The 22,013-nt window shown below is 40.7% G+C and overlaps 1 protein-coding gene across 4 annotated transcripts in view; it reads left to right on the top strand.

Moving 5' to 3' along the window:
* The window catches only part of CDH8 (cadherin 8), a 234,001-nt gene that overhangs the window by 13,387 nt on the left and 198,601 nt on the right, over positions 1 to 22,013 (top strand). For all 4 annotated transcript variants that reach the window (XM_079988215.1, XM_079988216.1, XM_079988214.1 and 1 more), the window contains exon 2: positions 6,185 to 6,629. In XM_079988215.1, coding sequence (XP_079844341.1) covers positions 6,375 to 6,629 — 255 coding nt within the window. In that variant the 5' untranslated portion in view covers positions 6,185 to 6,374. The remainder of the gene's footprint in view (positions 1 to 6,184; positions 6,630 to 22,013) is intronic.

The following is a 22,013-nucleotide window of genomic DNA, read 5'->3' as shown; positions in this document are numbered from 1 at the left end:
ATATAGTAAACATTTCTAAAATGTACAAACGTACTAAAATGATGATGAATTTACACAAGGCCTTTAAAAGAAAAAGAAAACTTACAAACTGATGCAGAAATCTCAAAAACAGAGAGAAACAAAAAGTGAAAGTTTTCTTTACCTCTCCTTAATTGGCTGTTGGATCAAAGTTCTTAGTTGTGGGGAGGGGAACAGAAAGAGAAGCAAGCTGGGATCAATGTGGTCATCTTCTTCCCATGGTATTCTACCTGGGATGGTGGAGGTGCAGGCCCCTCAGAGGTCCTTTGTCCTCTAGACACTGGCAAAAGTCAGCAAGTCTTTGAGCTCACTTGTGCAGTCTTATGGCAACTGGCAAAGCATGTAGGATAAGAAGTATATATATATATATATATATATATATATATATATATATAAATAACAGTTATACACTACTTTATTGTGAAAGCAAACAAACCTCAAAGAAGATTACAAAAAGATAAAACAATCAAAATTTTGATAAGAAAAATTAGCTACAGTAATTTCAAACTTTCAAAAAGCTAAAATAGCAATAAACAGCAGGGGGGAAATAAACATCTGAGAAAGCTTGTCCAAATAAAAACGTTTTTAGCACGCAGCAAAAAGAGTACAGAGAAGTCACCTGTTTGATATCAGTAAGCAGGGCATTCCAAAGTGTAGATCCTGCCATGCTATAATATCAAGTTCTTACAAATGTGGAACCGGTATTATGTGGCACCTGTAACAGTACCAACAAAGCAAAAACTCTGATTCCCACCACTGCATGGCAAGAAGCATGGAATTATCTGTTGCTCACCAACAAATCTTTAATTTCATCGACAAAATTTAGCCAAGGGTTTTGTTTCTCTGTAAGCAATGCAAAGCTGGTATTTACCCCAACAAGAGGGCAGGGAAGCGGACTGCTTTGGACATGAAACACAAAAATACAGCTCTTTCTTGGAGACCTTAGCCTACTTTTTAGATCCTTGCAGCAAGCAAAGGTAACAAGTAACAGGGGGGATGGCTTGAATAAAGAGTAAAGAGAGTTACTGTAATAAGCTCATGTAATTACTGGGAGATGGCATTCAGGTAGCTCCATTAAGGGAACTACCTGAATACATTTAAAGTCCTGTGTTTGTACACATTAAATTAACAGGCTTCATTCAGGAGCACTGCTGTGAACAAGGACCAGCCATCTGAAAGAGGGCAACCTCTTTCTCTCTCTCTCTCTTTCTTTGTGTGTTTACATGGGTTCTGGAATGCAGATCCTACAATGAGGGCAAATAGACCCCCTGTTCAAATTCTCAAGAAACAACTGCATCGCGTAAGTGGTGCTGTTGCCAGTGTAACCAAATACCTGCAGCGGCGAATATAACACTCAAAAAGGAATCAGGTTAAAGAACAGACAGAGCAGCATGAAGCCAAAGGCAAACAGGAGCGTTGTTCGAAGACTGTGGAAAGTAAATGCACGGAAGAGTTGGGAAGGGAGGGGAATATATATATTGTTTCTTTGTTGGTGTCAGTGAGAAGATGGAGCAATCCAGTAATAACAAAAAAGAGGAAAGAAACTGGGAGAAGACTGCATTGTGCATCTGAGTTATAGCTAAGGGATTTTGAAATCCCATACCAAAGATATTCAAGGAAGAATACAATCATTATCCAAAGCAAAACTAGGCAAGGGCTGAGCCTGCCCCCCTCAGATACAATCTCAACCTCTCTCCCTGCTTCACCTTTCACAAATCTATCCATCCCAGGTGCAAGGAACCTGTGCTCCTTTACATGTTGCTGGACTACAACTCCCATCAGCTGCAGCCAGCATGGTCAATGGTTAGAGATAATGGGAGTTGCAGTTCAGTAACATATGGAATCACACAGGTTCTCCATCTTGCACTTTGGCTAGAGCAAGAAGGAAAATTAATAAAGCTAGGATACTAGCAGTGCTGTGCTATACATTTCTATTGTTGTTTTCGATAGAGCTTACTACCTGACAGTTTTACAGACTTAGGATACTGAATATTCCACAACATCTGAAGTTCCATGCTTATGCAGATCTTCAACAGAGTTATGAATATTCCCAAAACTGTGAATATTTTGTTAGTATCTATCTATCTATCTATCTATCTATCTATCTATCTATCATCTATCCATCCATCCAGTTGTTTTAAAAAAGAGATATAAAACCATCACAAATAAATCTCCAATCTGTTTAGAGGTTTTTTATATTTTAGAAAATCAAGTTAGTGGTATATATACATACTTGATAAGAAAAGAAAAGAAATGCTAGGTTTCTGTGATTTTGCATGTGAACACCTTGGTCTCCACTTTTCCAATTTCACACAACTTACGTTTTGCATCACTTTATATTTTGCATTTATTTAGGATTGTCTTAGCATACATCAAATTGACAGGCTTAATTCAAGATCATTCATCTTGGAATGAATTAAGAGCTATTCACCTGAATGAGTGTGATAGCTTTGGAGCCTTTGGTCCTGTGTATGTGTGTGTGTTTCCATTCTAAGTATTGCTTTTATTAAAGGAAAAGCTAAACTGCCCCAAAAATGATGAAATCCTTATGATGATTCCAATGATGATTCCTTATTCAGATAAACTGAATAAGGAATAAAAGCCATTTATTGGAATTTTGAAGATTGCTCTTTTCTTCTTCTTTTACTTCTTTGCTATACACCAAGTTTGCCCAGCGACCAACAAATGGATAATTGACTTCCTTTTCCAACAGTCAGTCTGAGTGTTGTTTAGGTCCTGACTTCATTCAAATAGAGCTTTCAAACAAAAATTTAAATTGTTTGCCTACGGTAATGTAATTTATTTCAATAAGATCAATGCTGCCGTGTTTGAAATGTAACAACAAATGTCTGTGAATCGACCTAAACCTATCTTAATGAATTGCTGGGGTCGGAGGGCTTATCTATTGCTTGTAATCACAAATGATCAACAAGGCAGCAATGAATGCAGAATGAAATTAAGAGCGGATTGCTCCTTAAGAAGGGACCATTTGTAAAAGGAGTCCTCAGCATATTCTGGTGAGGATAAACCTTCACATAACTCTGAAATCATTTCAACTGGAAGTTGTGATGTAAATCAATGCACTACTGAGATGTAGAAGTTCCTAATTTGGCCAGACATGCTGTGGTTTGAAAATTCATTTTAAGAGGAATTTGCAGTGATTTTATATCCTTTTATTAAAAAGGCTTTGGTTGTAGAAGGTACCCCAAGTTCAATTCTTATCAAGGCAGGGGTGGGGATGTTTCCTGCCTGAAACAATGGCATTGTCACTGTAGACCATGGGTAGCGAAAATCAGACCTGGGAACTGAATGTTGTTCTACAGGCTTCTCTATATGGTTCTTGAGACTCTCTGTAGGCCGTGCACCTGCCCAAGTCCACCCCTCACTGGACCTCCTTCACAGTCTACTCCAGTGCTTTTTGCCCAGCTGGGGTGTGTACTTGAGCTGTAATTGCTGGGTAAAAGAAGGAGGAAGAAATGTGTGTGTGCATGTGTGTTTGTAGAGAAATCTCTCTGTGTGGCTAGAATGTAGCTGACTGTTCAAAGGTAAGAACTGCAGTCTAGTAACTTTAGCCTCTGGCTCCTCCCACTAGCATCATGCTGTCCTGAAAGGTTTACCATACTGGAATACAACCCTTGAGCTACAAGAGGGTTATGCTACCTTCCTAGTGTAGACAAAACTGAGTAAGATGAACCAACAGCATGATTCAGCTTAAAGCAGGTCCCTCTATTCCTAGGCTGTTTTGCATGTTAAACTGTTATTTATTAACTTTATTAATATTTACTAAAAATCTGTTGCAGTCTTTTCTTTTCATAGCGAGGTAACTGAATTTGCAGAAGAGTTTCAATGAAGTTAATAACTTCTTTCAATCCATTGCCCACCAATTTACTTTGACCCACAGGTATGATAGTGCAACGTTTGGAATTTATGCCAGAAATATCAATGCAACTAAGTGCATTATATATGATCATATGCATTGTCTTAACTGCAGAAAATCAATGAGATGATGTCTATAAGAACACTTCATCATATTTCATTCTTTGCTTTTACCCCAAGCATATTAAATGTGGATGTAAGAAAGCACTGTTGATTTCAAGCAAACCACCACATAATGTGCAAAATGGCGGGGGTGGGCGGTTAGTCACATTTAATTGACATTGGATTTAATGTGGCTTGCAGAATAATTTTATCTATGGTTAGTAGGATGGAAGTCACATGAGCCTCAATGGGATTTTCGCCTATATTTTATGATTGCAGTTCATCCACCACCACCTAACCACAGAAGGCAGACCCACCCAGAAGAGGGCCTTTAAAGACCTCAAAGAATACTCAGGTTCACATTTACAACTGCAGCCTTTAGAACATCCTGATCCTATGCTTTATAGTTTTAGTCTAATTCCATGAATCATACCCCAAAACACAATGGGAGACAGTATTGATCTTCCTATTTTTATTTAAAAAGTGGCTGGGGAAACCCAGCCAGGTGGGCAGACAACAACAACAACAACAACAACAACAACAACAACAACAACAACTTGCAAGATGCGTTCCTACAGGCCTACACCAGTCTACAAGCTGGTATACCATATTCTCATCTGATGACAGTACCCAAGTAGTCTTCAAGGGCATATGATATGGGGAAAGGATCTGAGAATCTAAGACAAGGGGAGAGAACCATGTCAGCCTGAAGGATGCATTCCCTTCTAAACAACCTTCTGAGGGCCACATGCCAGTGGTTTCTAGGGCCAGAGGCAAAAGTGGGCAGAACAACAAATGCAAATCTTACCTTCGTAGAATTGGCTAGTTTATACACACTCACAAACCCTTCTGTATTATTATATGGCATTTTCCAATCAGGCAAAAACTTTTAGGGTGTGAAGGAGGGCCTGCAAAGCGTGTGGCCTGGGGAAAAATAGAGAACCAAGTAGAGAGAGATGGGTGGCCACATTTAGCTCCCAGTCCTCAGGCTTCCCAATCTAAGGAATATTCCCTTAGGAGGAGTTACAGAACCCCCTTTCAGATGCCATTAGGAGTGCTATTCCCAGGTACAGTCAGCTCACTTAGTGCAGTCTACTAATATATCTCATCCAAAGTAGAGAGAATACAGAATTAACACACACTAAGTGATTTCTGCCAAATGGGTTTCTTGGCACTGATGCAAGGAAGCATCTACCTAATGTCAGGTTACGTTCTTAAGCATCTATTGAAATATGTCTTATGTCTCAATGCAGCCTAAAATAACACAGGAATCAAGTTAGGCTTAATGTGAAATCCATTTAAAACATGAATGTTGTTTCTTTTCCCTGTTGTGGTTGATGCCACTTTTGTGCCTGGCAGTACCAGCTTTTCCCACAGAGCTATTCTGAGATTGGATTCAATTGTGGCTAATGAATCTTGATGCATTAGCGATGGCTCAATGGGAACTTAATTGGACACTTCTGAGTTGAGAGAAATGAGTCTAAATCTCCTGTCAAATGTACATTTTCCTCCTCCCTTTAAAAATAAGCACCTGAAGGAACACAGTGCTTGCAAAAATGTCAGAAGATCAGCAATTCTGGTCAGCTAATTCCTGTTCCCTTCCTCCTGTTTGAAGTGCAACAGCAGAGATTATTTAGTGTGCAATGCAAAGGTTAATTCTGTTGATGTTAAAGTTAGCTATCCAAGAGGGGGACAGGCAGAGGCTGATTTAGGGCAGCATGATGTAGTTAATTGAGCAGAACGGAAGGTGAGAGGCAGGGGGCATTGAATTTTGGCCTTGCACAGGGTGCCATTGGAATTTGAAAGACCAAAGTCCACCACTGGGGAAAGGTAGAGGTGTCACTTAGCAGCCAGAAAGGATAGCATGATCTTCACTGAGGTAGGGCATTTCCTGATGAGTCCCCTACCCCCATATGTTTGGATGACTGCCTCCCTGCTATGTACAAGGTGTGAAGCTTTTTAAAATAACAAACTCTATCTCATGTATGGAGCTAGAAACTTCAGATTGTTGGGAAACACAGAGATGGACACCTGTTGATCTGCTAATGTAGATGTGTGAGGAACACATAAGAGTGGATTATACTTTCATGCAATAAAGAAAGCTCTTGCTCCTTAATTTTTGTTATGAGGGGCAATACACATTACTAGCTAGTTTCTTGCTAACTTGATTTTCCTTTTAATTTTTCAGGAATCTCTGAAGGCAACAAAGCCTAGACTTCTTTCTGCCATCAAGGCAATTCCTATTTATGTTTACTGTGCTCTAGACTCATGACGGAGCTGTAAGTAAATCTTTGCTGCATGATGAATCGGATGACTATGATCTGGAAGAAAGCAAAATAATTGTTTCATTGTTGGTGCTGATTTGCTTAACGTGTGGAATGATGCCAGAAAGACTAACAGAAATGTTTATGGATACGTGGGCTCCATTAGTAATATTATGGATTACTGCATTCCCATCTATGTACATGGCTCCAATGAATCATTCTCACGTATTACCGAGTGGATCCAGCAGAGGACTAAATGAGCTAAGTGAAGAACAAAGAGTGTTGAACCGTTCCAAGAGGGGCTGGGTATGGAATCAAATGTTTGTCCTGGAGGAGTTTTCTGGACCAGAGCCTATATTAGTTGGCCGGGTAAGTCAATATTCATATAACTTCAAGATGACTGATGGCAAATGTTCATTTCTTTGGATTCTACCATCAAACTGGCTACCTAATCCAATGATCTATGAATAACTTGACATGATACTGCTGGATTAGCATATTATCTGGCATCTGACAAGCTTTCTGTATTTAGTAAGGGCTATGTTCATTGTATAATAGTGGCAATGTAATCATTATCATTGTTATTAGTTGTTGTTGCAATACTACATGAGGGCAAGGGGCTGAAAGTGCATGATTTGGCCTTGTTGTCATGGGCAAGATTACAGTGAATGTTGCCCACTCTCCATAAGTACTGCTATCATATGCATATATCTGTATTGAGCAATCAGCAGCACAGCACCCAGAAAACAGAATGTGCACTGGGTCAGTCCCAGCTTGCAGGACGATGAGGTAACCTGCTTCAGGTGTCATCAGCAGGGATGTTCAGCATAGATGAAAAGAGGAATGAGTTTCTGAAGGGTTTGGCAAGATTTTAGAAGTATTGTCCCTAGCCAGAGCAGATGGGGGAGGAATTTGGGTTCCACACAATATACTGGGCTGATGATGAAAGTAAAGCTACCACCCTCAGAGGGATTGAACTAAAGTAGAGTATTGGTGCAGGTACAGAGGAGAGTCATGTTGATTCTGAGCCAGGATCGGAGCTGAGAGATCAAATGGATTAAGGCAGGGAATTGGGTAAGAAAGGTCCAAATGTAAAAGGAGGTATCTTCTGATAATATTAAGTGGTAGTACAATCCCTCCACCCATGAGAAATAGATTTCAGTGTCAGAATAGCAATTTAATTCTGCCTGTAATAATATAAATCTTCTGTTTTCATTGCTAATGATATGGAAACAGATTGTAACGTTCCCATGGAATCCAAGGACAAAATGAAAAAGAGTAAAATTAATAAAGAGTTAGGCAGAACACTATTGTCAATCACAATATGGAGAAACTACCAACTACTTAAGCTATCAGAAAGCTTTAGTAACCACAACAGAAACAGTCTGATCAGTGTAAACATTAGGTCTTGCATCTTTATGTGCCAAAAAGTCAGGTAGCTACCAACCGGTGAGCTTGACATTGATATCAGGGAAGATCCTAGGACAGATAATTCAACAGTCGGACTGTGAACATTTAGAAAAGGATGCTGTGATTACTAAGTCCCAGCATGGGTTTTTCAAAAATAAGTCATGTTAGACCAATCTGATTTCTTTTTTGGGGGGATGGAGTTAAAACTTGGTGGATCAGGGAAATGCTGTGGACATAGTGTATCTTGATTTCAGAAGGGCTTTTGACAAAGTCCCCCATGATATTCTTGCAAGGAATCTGGTAAAATGTGGGTTGAATGAGGTAACTGTTAGGTGGATTTGTAGCTGGTTGACTGACCGAACCCAAAGAGTACTCAATAATGGTTCCTCGTCATCCTGGAAAAAAAGTGACAAGTGGGGTGCTGCAGGGTTCTGTCCTGGGCCTGTTGTTGTTCAATATCTTTATAAGTGGATGAAGGAATTGAGAGGACGCTCATCAAATCTGCAGATGACACCAAATTGGGAGGGGTAGCTAATGTTGCAGAAGACAGAATCAGAATTCAAAATGACCTTAACTGATTGGAGAACTGGGCACAAGCTAACAAAATGAATTTCAATAGGGAGAAATGTAAGGTTCTGCACTTAGGCAGGAAGAACCAGATGCACAAATATAGGATGGGGGACACCTGGTTAACTAGCAGTACATGTGATAATGATCTAGGGGTCTGGTGGCTCAGCATGAATCACCAGTGTGGTGCAGCAGCAAAAAAAGGCTCATATTATTCTAGGCTGCATCAACAGAAGTATAGTGTCCAGATCATAGTACTAATAGTACCACTCTATTCTGCCTTAGTCAGACCACACTTGGGATACTGTGTCCAATTCTGGGCACCACAATTTAAGAAGGATGTTGACAAGCTGGAACGTGTGCAGAGGAGGGCAAATCAAGACGATCAAGGGTTTGGAAACTAAGCCTTATTAGGAGCGCTTGAAGGAGTTGGGTATGTTTAGCCTGGAAAAGAGGAGATATGATCGCCATCTTCAAACATCTTAAGGGCTGTCACATGGAGGAGGGAACATGTCTGTTTTCTTCTGCTCTGGAGGGTAGGACTCGAACCAATGGATTCAAGTTGCAAGAAAGGAGATTCTGACTAAACATTTGGAAAAAAAACTTTCTGACAGTAAGAGCTGTTTGGCAGTGGATCAGACTCCCATGAGAGGTGGGGGACTCTCTTTCCTTGGAGGTTTTTAAGCAGAGGCTGGATGACCATCTGTCATGGATGCTTTGGCTGAGATTCCTGCATTGCAGGGGATTGGACTAAATGACCCTTGGGGTCCATTCCAACTCTAAGATTCTATGATTCTAAGTCACTTCCACCACATCTAAACTGGGTCATATAGCAGAGATAAAGAAAAAAGGGACCAGCAACGTGCCGTTGTGTTGTCTGATATAATTAGTGGCAGGGCTGCACTAGCAAATAAAACACGCATACACACATTTGGTAATTTAGGGACAGAGTGAGAAACATTTTGTGAAAAGTCATTTTTACCTGGGAGACTATCCATCCCTTTGCTGCCATAGTTCTTTTTTTCTGATGCTGTTTGGGTATCACTATTTTAATTCCATTTACTACTTCTTTTCTGTATTTGCAACATAGTTGATCTCAGCTAACTGGAGGTGGGACGGCACACAAGCTATGTAGCTAGTCACATTAATCTATGTGATGACAGACCAGCTGAAATTAGGGACAAACAGAACCTCATTGGGTCAAACGGATGGTTCCCTCCAATTGGGGAAGCCATAGTGAGTGTGGTAACATCCCTGTTTTGAGGCAAGCAGTGATCTCCTCCAAAGCCAGACCCTATGCCAAGCCCAGACTGTAGTGAAATCTAAATGTAAAAAGGTAAAGGTACCCCTGACAGGTCCAGTCACGGACGACTCTGGGGTTGCGCACTCATCTCTCTCTATAGGCCGAGGGAGCTGGCGTTTGTCCGCAGACAGCTTCTAGGTCAAAAAACAGTGTGCAAATACTTTTTTAAAAAAAAATGCATTGAATTTGATATAGTTGCCATGTAGTGTCACAATAGTATATTGCACTTTACAACACATTCAAAATGTTTTATTTGCAGCTTTATACTTGAATCCTCTGTCATAAGACAGCAGAACTCTGATGTTGCTTCATCAACAGTTAGCCTTAGGAGCTTTTCACACTTACCATTTATAGTGGCATAGTTGCTGGGATTTTTTCCTGATTTTTTGGACATGCTGCCACATCATGATGTCATTATTCAGCTACTATTCTATACAAAGCTACAAAAAACCCCAACATTTGTAAAAGATCTCAGTATTGGATCCTCAATATTGTCATTTCTGTGACATGGATACAAGCATAATCCTGGTTTCTATGTGGAGTGGTTTGGGGTTGGTGGGCATGGTTTGGGAGATGTCTGTTTTGGGCCCCTTCCTCTGATAGATATGCACTGTCAGTTTATGAGCTCAGTTCAGAGGAGAGATATGGCCGGTAGAAATGATGGTACAGAGTCAAGGTACTGTCCATCACAGCAATCATTAGCTGCGGTCGAAATTTCATCACAATGACCAGGTTCACCACAGCTCAGATAAGACATATACGGCAGGTTTCCTTCTTAACTCCTACAGTCCCACAAGATTAGAATTCCAGAATAATTGGCAATAAATACAAAAAGTGATGCAAGGGCTATCCCCATGTCCATGTGGATAATTCTGAAATTTACAGGCTGGAGGAACATGTTGGTATTTAAGGGTTGTGACTACAGCTACAGGACTTTTGGGCACAGCACACTATTAGTGTGGAAAGCTAACTCACTTTCTAATAACAGTGACATATGACTGAAGGCACACTCAGTCAGCTGCAAATTCACTCACAAAAAGTCAAATCAAACAGCAACTATACAACTATGAATGGTTGTGCAGAAAGGCCCTTAGACTGAGCCTTATATAGAAGCAGCAGCTCCGTTTGAATTGTAAGCTGTTCCTTTACTGAAATGTGCCTCTTCAGTTAAAGGGGCCAAACCTGCAATCTGAAAGAGCAAGAGCGACTCTGGTTGTACTTGAACTTCTGTGATGCTGAGTTCAGGAGGGCCTACTCCTAAACAAACAATTAAAGCCTAAGTATGCTTGCCTTGGTGCTGTGCTATGACTTTTGTGGAATAATTGTTGTCTGCAGTCAGCAATGCACAATTGCAAGTATACTTAAAAAACAACAACCAAGCATTGAGGGCAAGCTGCTTTGCAGGAATATAATATGCAGTGTTTGCCATTCCTAAAAACTGAAACTGCTCTGAAAGATAATAAGGCTCTCTCATGGCCGTAAGATCACTAATGCCTATCTGCCAGCTCTAAATGTAGTAATTAAAAGAAAAACATGTTACTAAATACTTCTGATGCTAGTTTGTTGCCATAACCCCTTGATACCATACACATTTTGTTTAGCAGGATATTTGGCTGTACTGTTTGTGACATACGCATACATACTTGAGTGCAAACTGTATTGAATTTAATGGCACTTACTTCTGAGTAAGCATGCATATATTTATCCTGTAAAATATTAGGCCACTGAAAACAGCAACTGATGAATTTGGCAAGTCATCCCAGAAGACAAAATAACTCAGTATGGCCCCTATCATAGTCATGGGTTCCTAATATTATGGGCAGTGGTGGAGGAACCCTCTCTGGCACCCAGGGTGGGACGCTGAGGGGCGGGGCGAACCAGTGATGCATGCGCTACATCTGTACGGACTGTGCATGTGCAGCATCCCATATAGAGTGCGCATGCGCGGCAACTGTACGCACTCCATATGGGATGACCACTCTCGCGCTGTGGCCATACGGGCTGCCGTGTGAGCGGCATCCTGTATGGAGTGCACACGTGCAGCAGCCTGTACAGTCGCCGTGTGAGAGGCAGCCCGTATAGATGCCTGTATGGATGGTGCGCGAGAGCAGCAGCCCATACTGACTGTGCGCGCCCTCGGCCACTCTACAGCTGGGGGGAGGCAGGAGCCATCTTGTCCCCCCCGAGTGACACCCAGGGTGACCTGCCCCCTCCACCCACCACTTTGTGCACCCCTGATTATGGGTGCACAAATTATTTAAATTGGAACTTTCAAATGGATCTCTAATGCAAGGTACACTTTTCCAAACAGAACAAAACCACACAAATGTCAAGAAAGTATTATAATAGTGGCAGCATGCAATAGCAGGTGTGTATTTATAGAATGACCTCACTGTGGCTGCCATACAAAATAACATCATAGGCATCCTGTCGTACTTTGTGGTCTAATGTCATAAGCAAAGAACAAAATGAAACTGCACCTATCTGACTTTCCTTAGCTCATTATATTATTTTAAATGCTTTTATTTTTGTTAATTGCAAGACTCCTCCCGTACATCTTTATTTTCTGTGTGCACCAAGAGATTAGAAGTGTTAGCCACTATCCTGACAGGATTTTGAGGACCTCTGCTAAGTTCACTTTCATGCCAACTCTTTTAAAAGGCTTTATCGAGATGTACTTTCCCCCTCCCCAGAGTTTTATCAATGCACAATGGTGCATCTGTAACAGAGGTGGAAATTAAAGGGAAGAATCCAAAGCTGTGTCAGATATGCACTTTGCCCAATACAATATTTAGGGGAAGAAGCAGAACAATAGAAGTATTATAATGCAGCATTTCCTCTTGGAAACAAGAAGGCGTAATTTGTAAAACCATAATCTGTGAGGAAAGTGATATGAGGGCAGTTTCAGAAGAACTGCTGCACAAGGCTTCTGAGAGACAAATGCCCCTTCCTCCTCCTCGTCCTTGTCCTCCTCCTCCTCCTCCTCCTCCTCTTCTTCTTCCACTTGTAGCCCATCTTCATTCCCAGGGCTTCTGGGTATCACACACATGCTGACTGTACTACAAAATAGCCAAGGTGGTGCTCTCAAGGTGCTATTGGACTATAACTTCCACAATCCCCCATCACTGGCCAATTCAGTTGAGGTTGACAAGAGCTGTAACCCAACAACATCTGAAATGCACTATGTTGATCATCTGTGTTCTAGTGTCTGAGAGAGAGGAAAGAAGAGAGTAGATATATAATTTTCCAGGTGATCTTAATTATGAATCCATGCTTTCTGGTCCTATTCTGGGGGGGGGGGGGGTAATCAGAATTTGAAGGAAAATCATGGGACTGTATCAGATCCTATTTGTGTATTTTATTTAAAATATTTATATGCAGCACTTCGGCAGAGCTTCCGTGATACCCAAAAACACAAGATAAAATGGATACATCTGTTGTTTTTATCCCTCCCTCACCCCCTGTATTTACTAATGCATTTGAATAATGGCAGAAATTAAAATGAGACGGAATGCTTTAACAATGACATAATGCAGAGTAGCTTGTGATTTAATGTGGTGGTGAATGAAAGCTTGCTTACTTATCCCCAATCCTCATCTTATCCTGATCTAGGATTACCCCTGCTCATGCTGCCTACTTATCATTTGTATATATTAATTAATTTACATAAATGCACATACCATGTTGCCGATTGACTAGCATTGAGCCTGAGTTCATTTAAAGATATAGCTGCAACACATGCATCAAGGAAAGTAAAATGAAGAATAAGTAAATGACATCCAGCCTGCCTAGTTTTGAAGATTCCCCCTTATGCACATGCATCAGGAATTAGTGGGAAGATCCCACTCTCATTAAATCATCTTAATGATTTAATGAAACATTCAACCAGCATCCTGTCAAATTTATAATGGGGGGGGGGATTTCCCCTCCATTTGTTTACGGGAGCTGGTAAAAAAAAAATCTGCTTCCTATCAGTGGCATGCAAGTGTTTTTAGCAACATGCTCTGCAGGTCTTAAAAAAAAACAACCCACTTTCTGCTACACAATATTCCCAAATGGATTTAAACGAGGAAAAAGCGTATCTCCATCAAGCACTTAAACTGACAAAGAAAGCAGATTTTGAGTTACGCCAGCCAGCCACTCATGTCTTGACTTCATCCTGTTACTGCAGGGCTATCAGAAGGATGTGTGATCTTATGCACCATCTGTGTGCCGGTTTCTTTGGTACAACTAGAGGCGAGAGGAATGGAGAGAGAAAATTCAGCGAGCTTTTATTCACTACCATGTTAAATCACAAGCTACTATGCATGATGGCCTCATTAAAGCAGTCTGTCTCCCCTTTAATTTCCCCCATTATTCAAATGCATTAGTAAATACAAAAAGGGAAGAAAGAGGGAACATAAAACCAAACAGACATGCCCATTTTTCTGGAAGTATTTTGAAAAGCTCTTGTTTCCCAGTGTTACTGCATCTTTTTTAAAAAAATAAAAAATGGTGGGACGTCTTTTTAGTTTTAGCACTCTGCAGAACAGATGGAAGAAAATAAAACTTCCTTCAGAGGAAGGGGGTGCTGGATCTGTTCCCAAACGGATAATTTCATTGTACTTATTGTCTGTGGTTTTATAAAATTTGCTAGGGGTTTGTGTTACTGAGTGCAGGTTCTTCTATAAGTGTTTTTCATAATATATTGTTATTTTTATTATTTACACTGGCATATTCAGCAAAATAGAACTACAAAATACCCGTGCACAAAGAAACAAAAAGAAAAAAGTAAGATACTTATTTTAACTGCAAATAAATCTATAGCTATATAAAATGCATATATCTGAATTGATTTGGATCATATGAGATTGTTATATCTTATAACTTTGTAAAACCACCTTTTGCTTGAGGAAGTAACAAATTGTCCCTGTGGAATTCAATAAATGTATTCCAATATGCTTTTAAAAAGCACATTTTTTATTTTTAGAAAGTATGCCAGTTTTGCAATTAAAGCCAAGTCCCCATTCCCCTCCACCTTTCTCCATGCTGCTACTATTGGTATTTTTTAATCCCCATTTCTTAGAATATAATAATCTTGTAACTATTACTATCCAGGAAGTTAATTTCTTATGCTCTTGTCTTGCAACCTTGTCCATATAATTTATGAGAGAGAAAACATTGAGTCTAAAGGAATTTTATCACCATATATGATAATAACCCTGCTGCCGCTCCCAGCTATATCCATAGGTTTGCTTTCAGGTGCTATTTGTTTGCTTCATACATTTATATCACTGTTTTCTTCCATCTATGGAAACTGTAGGTGGCAGATGCAGGATTCTCCCATCCAGGTGATGACCAAAGTCAGGCCAACTATGTTTCAGCAAGGTTTCAAACCATATCCTGGGGTTATCAAGACTTCTGCTTCTCTGTGAATTTGGGCTAGTGATTTCCATGTCCCTACTTTATTATGGGTGGGGCTTTGTTATGGTGTGATCCCACCACTTTTCTGAGGACATTTATCAGAAGAGGAGTTGGGGTGAGGTTTCATTACTTCTTCATCTTGTAGTGATTTTTGTTAGCCTTGATATTTGGACCACTTCTGTATGATGGGCATTGTGGGCACTGTTCTACAGTGATTCCAATAGCATTTATGGGGTCAGGTTCAGAGAACAATATTGGAAGAGTGTCTCTCAGCCCCTTGGCACTTGTGTTATGTTGTGACACAGGTTGCTATATTATCCTAAATGCTATTGAACATCTGTATGAAGTGGTTGGGAGTTTTAGGGATGAGTCTCACCAGTATGATGATGTCAACTATCTCTATTACTGAGTCACATGAAACTGTGTGAGTTCTGGACCTTTGCCTGGATGCACTGGTGGGCTGGATGAGGACCAATAAAACTGAGTTTAAATCCTGGAAATGTAGAAGCACTGTATATGAACAGTTCCTGTTTCTGTGAGATAGGTAGGATGTTATTGGACTCCAGATACAATCATCCCTATCCATTTGCCATGCTGGGTGGGTGGTTGGGAGTTGTAGTCCAACAACATCTGGAGGGCCATTCGTTCCTCATATCTTCACCAAAATGTTGTCCTTCTTTCTCAAGACCTGGCGTGTACGGGGTCTACCCAAATGCAGCCTGCCAGCTGTACGTAACCTATCAGAGTGTCAATAACTTCCCTCTCCTGCTCCACATTTGTCTAGACAACACTAGAGAGATTGTCAGGTGTCCAGTAGATTACACACTACATGGATGGCAAGGCTGCTTGCACATGGTTGAAAGCAAATGATTTATAAACTAAACATTCATTAAAAAGCATCTTCTAACCTGCAATCCTATTTTTTAAAAATCATTTTTGACTTGTGCTATAGGTATACATTAAAAAACAACAACAGCTATTGGTCTTTGCAAACTGGAGAACTAAATATGAGGATATAAACACACACAGCTCCATATTTACACATAAAATAAAGGTGAAGACAACACACACTAAACCCATCTTGCATTCAGTTTCTACTGTCTATTTTAAACCCTCTGTCAGCTATCTGAAAGGCATTGCCTCCTAAGAAGAGTATAATGCACTTAATTGGCTGCTGAGGGCATTCAGCTGCACCTTGCAGGAGGCATTTAACATCTCACAATCCTTTATCCCTATAAACAAATTATGTCAAACATGGAACCCATTGGAATTGACACCAGATGCAGCTTTCAAACACAATTTCCTTAAACAAAACACAAAAGAAGAATGTGGGGTTTTGTTTTGTTTTTAGGTATGGATGCCTCAAAGCAGGCATTTGTAAATAATGAAGGGACAGAAACTGTTTCATTGTGGCTACCCATACTTCTTATATAACTGTGTAGCTATTCTATTATTTATGTCATAGCTTTGTTATCACACACATAGAAAATCACACACTAGATTAGTCTACCGGGGAAAATATGATAATTTAACAAAGAATGGCTTCTTAGCATGGTCAATCAGCATGTCATGTAAGCCCTATTTAGTTGTTCAGTGTCCATGGGTACTCAATATGAGAAGAAGCATGTGGGAACACACAAAGCTAACCGCACTTCATCAGTGAAGAGGTGCATACTAGGCGCAAGCCCCAGTCAATGTGTTATTGGTTCATTCTGAAAGGGACAACATCCTTTGTGTCTACATAGAGAAAAGAACTCTGATTGGCTAGGATTACCCTGATTGCCCAGGGTGTGTATATTTAAATGGCTCCCTTTATACAGAGCTGATCATACATGGCCTGGGAGATAATGGGTGGCCTTCGACTAAGTTTTACTCAGAGTAGACACATTGGAATTAAGGAACATGTCTAAGTTAGGCCCATTAAGTGGGTCTGCTCTGAGCAAAACTTGAATGCCGTTCATTGCCACCAGGGATGGTCCAGTGTGTTTCCATGGAACCCTTCACAGTTTAAGTAATAAATGCATGAATGGTGCTAGAGTTACCTCCTAGAAATCATTTCTATGGATTGTTCATATTTCAGGAGCTTTATGCAGTTCCTGTTCTTAGGAACTTCATCCTTCTTCTGCCTTTTTCGTAGCTGCCAGAAGACATAAAACAGACCTTAGCAATATTATGCAGCATACCCCACCCCTTTCCCCTACACATTGCCCATTCATTTACACAAGTAAGCAGCCCAGAGCCTTGCAGACACACTTGCACTCTTACTTCTTTGATTTGTAGTGGAAAAAAATGGTTGAATTTCTGAGGAGTGTGCAAGGATGAGAGCCAAACACACAAATGGCTAGCCACATGCAAGTGCGTCCATAATCCAGCTATGTATGGTTCAGTTCACATTTTAGAACTGAATCTCCCTCCTTCTCTTTCTGGTACATAAAACTATTCATGTGGTCAGTCACCAACACATCTTATTTTAAGGTGCAGATTTCAAGATACTGCTTATCACCTCCCTCAGAATGTGTCAGACAGTATGGAAATAATATTTGAATGGTGCATTTTCTCTTCAGTTCTCTTGGCAGTTGATTAAAGGTTATTTATACACACACTACTTTTTAACTGCTAAGCTGCACAGGCAATTTCAGAGTATAGAGTTCTTGGGGCTGTGCCACTTCTGACCGCAAGTGAGTGCCACTTCTGCCCTCCCTACTGCTGGCATGCAGCCTGCAACAGATTACCCTCAATGATAGCCAGCCCTCAACAGAATAAAAAGGTCCCTGACCCTTGCACCAGTCATTACTAAAGTTACAAATACTAAGCCTGCAGACCCATTTACTCTTAGGACAGATGTAGCCTACGTGGTACCCTCCAGATGGTGGTCTATAGCTCTCATCCATAGCCATTAGTCATTTTGACTCTGGCTGATAGGCATTGTTGTCCAACAACATCGGGAAGACATGTTGGCTACCCCCTGCCTTCAGGTGCAAGTCTTATTGAAGTCAGAAATATTTCTATAGGGTCTGTGGTAAAGAGAATTCTAGGTTTAAAGCAGTCTTTGTAAAACAATGCATCCTTCTTTGGAAGAACCATTGCCACTTATTTTTTATATCCCACAATTCAGTTTGCTTTCCATCACATACGGCAATAGCTACATGAGAGGATAAGCTAAGATTATCTTCCAAAGTGTTTTTCCCCCTCCCCTTCAGCTTTAAGAAAGTCTATGATGACAGCAGGAATGGGCTTCCCAATGACTGGCAACCTAATTCAGCTGCAGAATGATCTGTCTTGTGACACTTTCTATTGCTTTTCCCTGCGGACTTGATGAGTTAGAGAGAACTCCCCCCCCCCTTGAAGTAGAACTGGTATATGTTTGTAGTCTCCTCTGCATGCATTTACAACTCTGTGGCAGATGTGTGAAGCAGTCGGCAGTGCATCAAATGTCACTGTTCTTTCCATTGGAGACAACAGCAGAATGCACAAAAGCTCCGACAAAATGGAGCAGAGATGTTAGGTGACTCCACACAGCAATAAAATGTGTAGGCATGTTACTGCAGTTCTCATTTGCTAGCATTATGGAGCCCATGGTAAATATATAACACGCATAATTGGTGATGTGTTAAATGGCATTGGACCCACTTTAATAGGCAGTCACTTTCTGGGTTGTTTTTTATTTTTTAAAAAACCTAGGATATTTAGTTTATGCTTTGCATTTACAATTTATGGTTTGAGACAAGCGACGAAAGTTGCAAACATAAATACATAGGGGTTTGAAAGTGACAAAAGCCTGTTTCATTTTTCATTCATTGAATCAATACTGAATAATTCAGTAGTAAACCCGAGACTCAAAGGAACTATACTGACAAACAGTCAGGCTGAAGCGCTTTCAGTCGTATGCTTCTCTGAGGCCAATTGTTTCTTGGGATGCCTCTCTGAGCCCTGATAATCCTCCAGTAAACTTTTGGATACACCTTGATAAAAAGGAAACAGAAGAATTTCTAAAAAAATAGGATCCTGAGTAAAGCTGAAGTGTCAGCATTGCAAAGAATCCTGGAAGCCAAGGTTAGAGCTTCCACTGGTAATCCAAACCTGTGACAGGTGGCAATGCTCCAACTCTTCTGTCCCTTTAAGACTGTTATGGGCAATCTCTGACCCACTGTCCTAATTAAGCCCAGCAGAGGTCCTCAAATGGCCCATAAAGTTGCTTCCTCCAAATCACACCTACCTGTTTCACACCTGATAGGATGGATGTCAGTTGTTGGGCAGGCAATGGCACATCTCCATTCCAAACGTGGGGTTTGAAGGCACCCCAACAACCTGATCGGCAGCACCTGCAAAGCAACGCAACTTTCCCCACATGATTTGATTTCAAATCATACAGGCAGAAGAAGTACAAGTTTGCAGTTGCTGCCTATCAAAGTCCTGTGTCTTTTACTCGCATTGATTCCAAACTGCATGTGTAAATGAAAACAAAAAAACAAAAAACCCTCCACCTGACCTGTCAAAATGACCTGTGAGGTTTTGGGTGACATAAGGATATATCCTCAGAAGTGCTCTGCTCCACCACAGAGAAGTGTGGAAGACGCATCCCAATTACTCCCTTCGTACATACACAGTATTTTTCCTCTTTGCTAATCCCATCTGGCAGGAACAGAAAAAACAAATCTATTCAGGTTTAACTCCTAAAGGACAGGAGGACCTGTTGCCCTCCAGATGTTTTTGGGCTCAAGCTCTCATCAGCCCCTGCCACCATGGCCAAAGGTTGAGTGAAGATGGGAGCTGTAGTCAAACAACATCTGGAGGGCAACAGGTTACCCACTCATAAACCTACTTTCACAGACTTAAGGAAGGTGCTACCACCCTGCATGTATGCTGAAGATAGTAACTCCTAGGACCCTTTTTGATTCAGTTCTTCATTTTCCCCCATCTCTAAATTATAGCTGCTCTGGAACATACCACAAAAAGGAGTTATCTGTGGATACTTCTGTCTTCATTTTTCGTAGGGATGATTTCTTCCCAGAAAGAACCTGTGCCGTTGGTGTAAAGAGCAGTGCTATGCTTTCATACAGAAATTCCTGTAGCTAATTGTAGGTGCACAGACAGGTTGGAAAATACTGTTCATTTTTATTTTAAGGCAGCCTCCAGTTTCTCACATGCCCTTTATCTTGAATCTTTTAATAAAAGCCTTGAATTAGAACTGTGGATCTGTCTTGCCTGGTGGCCTAATCATTTGCCCAGGCTTTTAAAGAGAGATAAGAGGAAGGTATAAATTTAGTCTCTTGCCTAGACAGATGAGAGGTCTTTCTAACGGTACTTACCTTTCTGCAGATTATTTCCTACAGCTCTTAAGCACCTCCTGCCTTGGGAGCAATAGAAGCTGGTCCATTGCGGCAAATGGGGCAATGCCCTCCCAATCTCAATCTGCCCTTAAGCAGCCCTGCCTGCCTGCATCAAATTTCTCCTCCTTAGTTTCAGTTTTGCTTTATTAGAACTTATCAGGAAGAAGGATAGGGACAAAACTAGAGTTAGTTGACTCGTCCTATCGTTGGCCTCCCTAGCTTCTGCCCAGCTAGCCACATTGGGAACCAGTCAGCCCTGTTTGTCAGTAATGACAGCCAGTGTTGGACTAGGACCTTGGAGACTAGGGTTCAAATCCCTGCTAAGCCACAAAACTCACAGGGTGATCTCCACTTAACCTACCTCACATGTTTGTTGTGAGGATAAAACTTAGGTTAATTAGAAAGCTACCTCTACCTCACTGATTAGTCATTAATTGTATTTATTTATGGAATTTAAATCCCACCTTTCCTCCAAGGAGCTCAAGACAGTATGCATGGTTGTCTTCCTCCCCATTTTATCATCCCTCAAGGCAGTAGCTGGAGGAGGAGGAAATAGCTGGGCACTGAATTTCAAACCTTTACTCTCATTATTTATTGCTTTGTCTTGCAGCCAAATTGCTCTGGCCTGGATAGCTTAAAAGTTCCTTGATTGTCTCCTATCATAATGCCCCACATCTCTTACCTCTTTCATGAAATTAGTGATTGATGCACAGCTGGCTAGTGCTATGATCTGAACATTTCTGCATTTTTAAGACACAAGTTTATTTGACTATAAGCAGCACTGCAGTGTTTAACAACTGCAGCCAAAGGCTGTGTTTGAGGAGTATGCTGCAGATTCAAATGGATCCTAAACCTGGAACCAAATTGGGGTGATTCAGTGGGTCTATATGAAGTGAAGTGGGATCAGTGCAAATTGCCCCATACTGAAGTGAGAACCCCACCCCTTCAAAGTACTTCAGGGTGCTTTGGAAATTAAAGATGTCAAAAAAGAAGAAATATTCCAAACACCTCTGCTAAAAGTGAAATTAATGTCTGTAGCTTGCCAAAGAAGGAAAATATCAGGGTGGAGTGGGGGCTCTTTGTAAGCATTGCTGGTAAAGCTTGTGATCAGAGGAAATAATCTTATCTGGACTCTCCAATCCCAGAGTTTTGGAGAAAGTATATTTAAGTAAACTTCAGTACTGCCTAACAAATGAGAATAAATAGCCAATGTTATCTAACCCTCCATCAAACACACTGGGATGAATGCTCAATAAGTTGGTCATCTGGAAGTGTCCTGGCAAATTGGTGCTCAGGACCCAGAAACAAAAGTTATGACAGAGGGGAAATGAAATTCTTGTATTTCTCTGATACCAAATTTAGAATATCTCTAAAACACATATCCCCGCACACTAATTTGTCTTTAGTTTAACAGGGTCCTTACTTAGGGACCTCTATCATGTCTACCATATTAAGAACAACTGACTACATAACACTAGAGAAATTTAATTCTTTTTTAATCCATCCCCAAACTGTAAAGGCTGCCCATGTGGAAAAAAATCACTTTGGCTATCCTCCTAGTGTTTGACATAATTCACTCCTCCACAAGGGACAAATATGCCTGGAAAATTCCATAGCATTCTTCTTCTTCTTCTTCTTCTTCTTCTTCTTCTTCTTCTTCTTCTTCTTCTTCTTCATTTCTCCTCCTCCTCCTCCTTTTTCTTCTTCTTCTTCCTCTTCCTCTTCCTCTTCTTCTTCTTT

The sequence above is a fragment of the Podarcis cretensis genome (assembly GCF_951804945.1).
Source record: "Podarcis cretensis genome assembly, chromosome: 8".
Taxonomy (NCBI): domain Eukaryota; kingdom Metazoa; phylum Chordata; class Lepidosauria; order Squamata; family Lacertidae; genus Podarcis; species Podarcis cretensis.
Note: the sequence above shows the minus strand (reverse complement) of the source record. Positions and strands in the feature narration are given on the sequence as shown.